This window comes from Arachis hypogaea, chromosome 15, assembly GCF_003086295.3.
Source record: "Arachis hypogaea cultivar Tifrunner chromosome 15, arahy.Tifrunner.gnm2.J5K5, whole genome shotgun sequence".
In the NCBI taxonomy this organism is placed as follows: Eukaryota; Viridiplantae; Streptophyta; class Magnoliopsida; order Fabales; family Fabaceae; genus Arachis; species Arachis hypogaea.
The window spans coordinates 24,054,375-24,062,560 of record NC_092050.1 but is presented as its reverse complement, the minus strand read 5'-3'; the positions used below and the strand labels follow the sequence as shown (position 1 = coordinate 24,062,560).

At 33.2% G+C, this 8,186-nt stretch overlaps 1 protein-coding gene across 1 annotated transcript; it reads left to right on the top strand.

Moving 5' to 3' along the window:
* The first annotated feature begins 6,826 nt into the window (after positions 1–6,826).
* LOC112748121 (uncharacterized) lies at positions 6,827–7,459 on the top strand. Its single transcript, XM_025796330.1, has one exon. The coding sequence runs from the start codon at positions 6,827–6,829 to the stop codon at positions 7,457–7,459; it is 633 nt and encodes a 210-aa protein (XP_025652115.1).
* The last annotated feature ends 727 nt before the right edge of the window (positions 7,460–8,186 follow it).

Sequence of the window (8,186 nt, the reverse complement as noted above, 5' to 3'; positions counted from 1 at the left end):
GTATGCATATGCTGCGTGTACACACGACTACAAGAGGATAACAAGACCAATTTCTCTTTGGACAGGTGGCGTTAAACGCCACGACTCGGCGTTTAGCGCTAAGAGCTTTGTAAAACGTGAAAGAGTTTTTAGACTAGTGGCGTTAAACACCCAGTCACTGGCGTTTATCGTTGGGGCCTTTGGTTCACATGCAAAGCTCACTGTATGGGTGGCGCTAAATGCCTAGTACCCGGCGTTTAGCACCGATAGCATGAATCAAAATGGGGACCACATGTGCAAACAGAATCAACGGAAGGCTGTGGATTCGATTTTGTAAATCAAATAACAATTAGAAAAGGATTTGTTAGGTTTTAATTTAAGTTTAAGTCATTTTCAATTAGGACTATGAATAGGATAGATATTCGCTCTCGCAAAGACTTCTCTTCTCCTAATTTTCATTCTGCAATTTACAGTTTTTCTCTCCTAGGGTTTTCTCTACACCATTAGCTACTAAACCTTCATTGTTAAGGTTAGGATCTCTATTTACTTTGATGGATTGATAATTATTTGTTCCTCTACTCTTGATTAATTCATTGATCTATGTTTGAGAATTGGTTTCACTCTTCATCCTACGAATTAGTGAGTATTGGAAAATAACGCTAATCTAACTTGAATTCTTTTGAATCTTGGAAAAGTTATATCATCAAAATTACAGCTTGAAATCATTTCTCACAACTCTTTAATCATCTGGACTTAATGTGATACGTGACATATAATTGCATCATTTTTAGGTTCTTAGGGTTTATGTGGTTTATAAATCAGAATTTGGACTTAACCTTCTAATACAATTAATTGATCAAGAAATTAACGATTGGTTGGATTAGAGGAGACTGAATTGCGTAGGAATAAGAATTCAAGCACCTAGGGTTTGCCATAAACTAAATCATTTCATGATCAAGGTAGTTAACATTGAATATTAATCCGGATTTTTAAACATTTCCAAAGCCTTAACTCCATTTTCATACCGTTTTCTCAACCATTCATTGTTTGCCTTTTTTAATTTACTGTCTTTTATGCTATTTGACTTCAAAACCCCTCATTTCAACTTGTCTAATTAGAACAATTAATCAATAATTGCTTGCTTAGTCCATTAATCTTCGTGGGATCAACACTTACTCACCTGAGTTTATTACTTGGTACGACCCGGTGCACTTGCCGGTAAGTTGTGGTTAGAAATTCTGCACCACTAATCTAACCTATCCTAACCACCTAAATCCATTAAAATAGAAAATTAAACCAATAAAATAGTTCTATATCAGCTCAGCTCAGTTCAGTTCATACAGGACTATATAAGTATATATTAATAGAACAAGGCTAACACCAAAGATCATATTCAAAACAAGAATGCTTATAAATCAATTACATTCTTATAAAATAAATAAGGAAATTAAAAAACTAATTCAAGTAATTAATAAAACATTATAAAATTCTAAAATTCTAACCAGTATGCTCTTCGTCTTTATGAAGGTCGCCGACCCACCTGTATACCTCGACGACTTGGGCAAAGCCCTGTTATCAACGGTCGTCAGACGACAACACTTGAACCCGTCGTTAACTCTAAAATAGGCCTCCAATTCACGCTTGATGTTTGGAAGGATCCACGATGTCAGGTGGTCTTTTTCCTGATAAACGTCGCTCATCGTCTGCTGAAGTTATTTGGTTGCCCAGTGGTCATCGATCTTTCTGATCATGACATTATGTTCTACATTTCATATGAATTTCAACTGTACAAAATAATTTACCAAGATTAGTTAGTCAAAATAAAATATAGTTCAAATACAGTTAATTAATTCAAACCAAATTGGGTTCTTACACCCCACTTCTGAAACCAGCGCTCTCTGGTCTCAGCCGGAATCTGCGTGTAGGTCGGCCACGGGTGATCGTACATGTACTTAATAACCTCGGATATCTCCTGTGTGCAAGCATTGAGGTTTGGTACAAACCTGTCGGAGAAAAAATCTCACATTAACAAACACATAAGATAAACAAACTTAACATAAACAAACTTAAGATAAACAAACTTAATATTAAAAAATTGAACTCACGACTGCATGCCATCGGGCCAAATCCCCAGTCAGATGACGTGCGGTGTTGAAAGGGCATCCTGCTCGGGGGCATTGGAGGAATCACCGACCACGGGATCTATTGACGTCGTCGCTGCATCTGCAGGGAGCGTAGAAGAAGGAGGCACCTAGTTCGGGTTCAGAACTATGATGAATTGCTGGTCCGATGGACCCACCTATGACGTCACAGGGGTCGATGGGGTAGCCGGGGTAGAAGGCGATGACTGGGCAGCCCTAGGGGATTCAGTGGAAGCCCGCCCTCTACCACGATGACATGACCCACTCGACCTACCTCTGCTACCTGTCGTCATGTCTGTACAACGAATATATTAATAACATAACAAACACCAATAAATAATAACATAAGAAGAAACTCAAGAAATAAAAAATTATTCTAAAGTGTTTTAGTTTAGTAAATTAAAAAAAAAAAAGAAAATTTCATAGTATTTTAGTTTCAAAATAATTAAATTACAACGAATAAGCATTTTTGTTAGTTTAGCAAACTAGCAAGTGCCTAAGAGAAATAAAACATTAATTGCAAAGGAGAATATTTTTTTTTCATAAGAACCAAAATGAATATATACATATATAGTTCTCCTGTAAATGCCATAAATATTTATCATAACACCAACTTAACAAAATTAAAAACATAAACTAAGATCAAGATAATTTTTCAAATTAGCAATTGCACAAAAATATAGCAACCCAACAATTAATTATATTTCAAAAATATAATTTTAATTTTTTCGATTTCACTAAAAATCTTATAAAAATTTTGACAGTCTCCCCTAAAATTTGGATTTCTCCACCTTTCAAGGGTTCCATCCAAACCAAATATCCCTCAACCCTTCTCAATCGGTTAATTTTTTCAATCATTATTAAAGGAATATACAAACAGTTCAATCATTATTGATACAGTCAAACATTTTTTAAACAATTTCAGCAGTAGAAATCAACAAACAGCTCAATAATCCAAAATTTTTCAGCAACCTCAGAGTCTAATCTAACCTATTCTAACATATTCTAACCACCTAAGTCTACTAAAACAGAAAATTAAAATAAATAAACTTTACTAACTAATTAATTAATTTGATATAACAGAATTTGAAATAAACAGAGTTCAAACAAAAAACCTTGAATGCAGAACAAGAGAAAATGGAGAAGAGGGGTGGATGTGCAGTGGCGGCAAAAGTAGAAGCGGTAGGGGCATTGCAGTAGCGGCGGCGGAGGAGGTTGACAGAGGGGAGAGATGAGAAAGTTAGAGGGTGAGAGGGTGAGAGGTTAGAGAGAGAGGAAGGTGAGAAGTTAGAGAGAGAGAGAAAGAGAGAATGAATTCGAAATAAAGGGGGAGTTCACAGTTCCAATTTAGGGCACAGTTACCATCGGATTTACCGGCAGATATTTCCGATGCTAACACAGCGCGGATCACCAAGACATAGCGTTCCATTAAACGTGTCTACCATTGGATTCTTCCGACAGTAACTCCGACGCTAAAGTTGGCACCTATTTGTTGTGGATTCCCGCCAAAAGTTACCAGTGCTTTTACTGTCAGAAGTGACTATCCGCCAATAATTATTTGACATGACAAATTCCTCATCAAATTCATCACTAAATCCGACGGTAATCATCGTCGCTAAATCCAACGGTAAATCCGACGGTTCTCAGCGTTTTTTTTCTAGTGTCATGTCTTTTATTTTTTATTTTTGATAAAAAAAATAACATCTAAAAATATTGCTAGCCCATTAATTTTTGGAAATATTATGGACTAAGGTATAATAAGCTCAAACAAATCCAAAATCATATTTATTATCCACAAAAATTCAGTAACCTTTTTTTCGAATGTCCATCACTCCTTTTAAGTAGATCCTTTTATGGTACAATAACTTTACATAAACCAAGTTGGGTTAGCCTAGTGGTTAGCTCACTAGACCTCTCAAGTAAGTATTAAGGGTTCGAATCCCGCCTTGTGTATGCAACAACTCATTGGCCAGCGACAAACCTTTAAATGAAGCTCAGTACCACGGTAGATTAGTCCTTGGCCTGCCGAGTTAGTAGGGGTGGCAATGGGGTGGATAGGGGTGAGCTTTTGCCCTATCCGACCTCGCCCTACCCTACAATAACCCGCATAGAATCTGCCCTACTCCTACCTGCGAATAGTAAAAAGTTGAATCCTAACTCGTCTTGCGGGTACCCGCCCTGCCCCTATAATTATTAAAATCCAACAAATAAAATTAAATTTTAGAATTTATATAACCATCATCACATACATAACATAAATTAAAATAAAATTTTAAATATAATATAATATTATTAATTATTTTACTAACTATTTTACATATATTATATATTCAAATTATATATATTATATATATATATATCGGGACGAGTATTACCTAAATCCGTCCCGCTCCGCCCAAGATCCCGCTTTGCAAAAAATCTATCCAGCATTAGAGTGAATAATTATTCGTCCGAACGGATAGAGACAGAATAAATACCTGTACATTTGAATAGTATTGTTGGAGATAAGTGTGTATGTCCAACAAAATACTATTGTGAATTATTATTATTATTATTATTATTATTATTATTATTATTATTATTATTATTATTATTATTATTATTATTATTATTATTTCTTTTTATAAGAATAAACTTTTATAATTTATGATAGTGTCCTTAATTAAAATTAGAAACGAATAATTACGATAGGGATCGTAATAATGAGATATACGTTTTTTGAGTACTTTTAATTTAAATTGTTCTTAATCATAGAATCACTAAAAATGCGACATTAGTGATTCGGATAGATTAATATATATATATAATAGTCTTCATTGGATGAAGATTAATAGATCTCATTTATTAAATTATATATATAAATGGTATATATAGAGATATAACCATTGAACTGACTCACTCTAAGAATTCCTAATGGTTATAGTTACCGTATATTTATCAATAGGATATTCTTATGATGAACATAATATTAGAATTTTCCTTTGAACTGCGACTATCATAATAATTGACAATGTATTTGTTATACTTTGATTCCGGACACCTAACACCCTACGGTGTTAGTTGAATGGACATTGGGTATGATTTAAATACTTGTAGAATTAATGATTAGTCAAAATGGAATCCATCAACTATGGTAATGAGTTTGAGCTCTATGATTATAATGAATGAAATAAACAATGCCTTGGCCAAGGGGTTTGAATGAATTAAGAAATGAGTTTCTTAAGTCATTCATAATTCATTATAATAATGGTAACAAGTTAGAGTTTGACAATTAAACCGTACTCTAAAAGTTAGCCAAGAGCTGAAAAGATGGAAGGAGTTGTATTTTTTGTTCATCTTAGGTTCTTAGTAAAAATATTATTACTTCATACTATCGGGTCGTCAAGGAGCATTGCTAGACGCCAACCTTGATTAGTAAATTTAGTATGACTAATTTACTACCCGCTTAGTATTGAACCTATGGGATCACACACTAACGAGTGTTCTAATCCTTGGTAAATAATCATTTAATTATTATTTTGATTAGATCAAATAAATAATTATATTAATTCAAATAGAATATTATTATATTCTTTGCTAGCACCATGAATATAATAATATGATAATTGAGAATATTAAATAATTAATTATTTATTCTATGATGAGTTTTAAATATGGATAAGATCCAACTGATTCTGTTTCAAATTAAATTGTAATCTGATTCACAAATCAGTCACCAATCTCATACTATATATATGTGTATATGATAAAAGAAAGAACACACAAATTTTTCTTTTACCTCCACATACACAAATATTCCAATTCTTAGTGAAGAATTGCTGGTGCAAGGAGTTGCAAGAAATTTCTCAGTTAAATCCATTGGTCAAGGAGTTGACAACAAGGATCAGTCTCGGTGTGGATACACATAGTACCTTCGTACTATCGAAGGAGAAAGTTTTCATTCACTAGGGTACTCAGGTATTGGCATCTAACCCATCTTATTTCAATAAAGTTTTAAGCACAAAATAGATCAATAGGATTACTTTATTACTTCCGCTGCGTGTTATGAACACTTGTAATCCTACAGTGGTATCAGAGCCATGGCCCTTTTGTGTTTAAAATTTTATTGCAAAAATTTACAGAATTAATAGGATTAATTTAAATTTTGTTATTATAGTGAATGTGATTCCTAATAATAGCATGGGATGCTATTATTAAAATTATAAATTTATATGGGATAAAATTATATGTATGTTAAGGAACATACTGTTATTATTATTTTTATTTATTTATGAAATAAAACTGAAAGGAAAAAAAAGGATAAATAAATTTTATATTTTGTTTACGAAGAGTTACCTGACAACCAGGAAATTCGTACTCAAGGATAAAATTTATATATATGTATTTGATACATGGAATGAATTAATTTTTACTTGAACCTAGACAATCTAGGGGTATAAAATATAATTCAATTAAATAATAACCTGACAACTAGGTAATTATTTGGGATTAAAATTGTATGTGATACATTTAATCATCTGTTTAAAAATGTATGAGTAATGACTTGACAACTAAGATACTCATTCATGATTTTAAATATTTTTTAACACTTAATTTAAGAAATAAAGATTTCTTAATTTTCTATAATAATAATTATTGTAGAAAGTGTTATTTGTATGTGTGAATACGTACTTATATTTGTTTTTTTTTTTGGATTCATGAAAAATATGTCTACTCTATCACTGCGTGGCATACTTGAAAATAACAAATTGGCTGGAGCCAATTATGATGATTGGTATCGCAATTTGAGAATTGCTCTCATGCATGAAAGGCTAATTGATATAATCGATAAGCCTGCTGTAACGGCCCCAGTTCCTAAAGAGGATGGAAGTATTGATAATGATGCAACCAAGCCTTATGAGAAGTACTTGGAAAATTGTCTTACTGCCAAATGCATCATTCTGGCATCCATGGGTTCTGATCTTCAAAGGCAACATCAGGATATGGATCCACCAACTATTGTTGAACATCTTAAGAAGATGTATGGTGCACAAAGTAAGACGGCCCGATATCAATTGTCCAAAACTTTGTTTAGATCCACACTTGATGTGGACTCTCCTGTTGGACCACATGTTCTTAAGATGATTGATCTTATTGAACAACTTGAGAAGTTGGGATGCAAATTGGGCAAAGAACTTTCACAAGATTTGATCTTGCAATCTCTTCCAGAAACCTTTTCACAATTTATTGTTAGCTTTAATATGATTAAAGTAAGCTGTGATTTTCATAAAATGCTCAACATGCTAATTGATTATGAGAATCAAATTGCATCTGAAAAAAGAAAGGAGTTGCTATGGTAGTTGGCAGCTCTTCTAAGAAGAAAGGAAAGTGGAAAGCAAAAGGAAATGGAAAGAATAATTTTAAAAGAAAACCCATGGCACCTAAAGGTGGTGTGACCAAACCCAAGGGCAAACAAGAAAAGACTGACAAAAATGATGATGAACACTTTTATTGTAAAGGCAAAGGTCATTGGAAAAGAAACTGCAAGGAGTACCTTGCTTCTTTGAAAACCAAAGAGGAAGGTAAGACATGCTTGAAAACAGTTTTTATGATTTCTTTAGCTACTATTAATTCTTCTATATGGGTATTAGATACCGGAAGTGCTCATAATATTTGCAATTCGTTGCAGGGACTACGAGTAAGTAGATGGCTGAAGAAGGGAGAAACTTACCTTCAAGTCAGGAACAGAGCAAATGTTGCTGCTGTAGCTATAGGATCTATTTCTTTAGCAATGCCTACGGGCAAGACATTAATATTGGAGAATTATCATTATGTTCCTAATTTTGTTGCAAATGTTATTTCTGTTTCTATGTTGGACAAACGTGGTTTTTATTTTAATATTAAAAATGGCATTTGTTCTACTTATTATGGTGATGACTTATACGTAAATGGCTATCTCCAATATGGCATTTATATTCTTCCCGATTTAAATGGCAATTCTGTCATGCATGTTTCTACTCTCAAAAGAGAGAGGAATAATCAAGTAAATGAATCATATCTTTGGCATTGTAGACTTTGTCATATAGG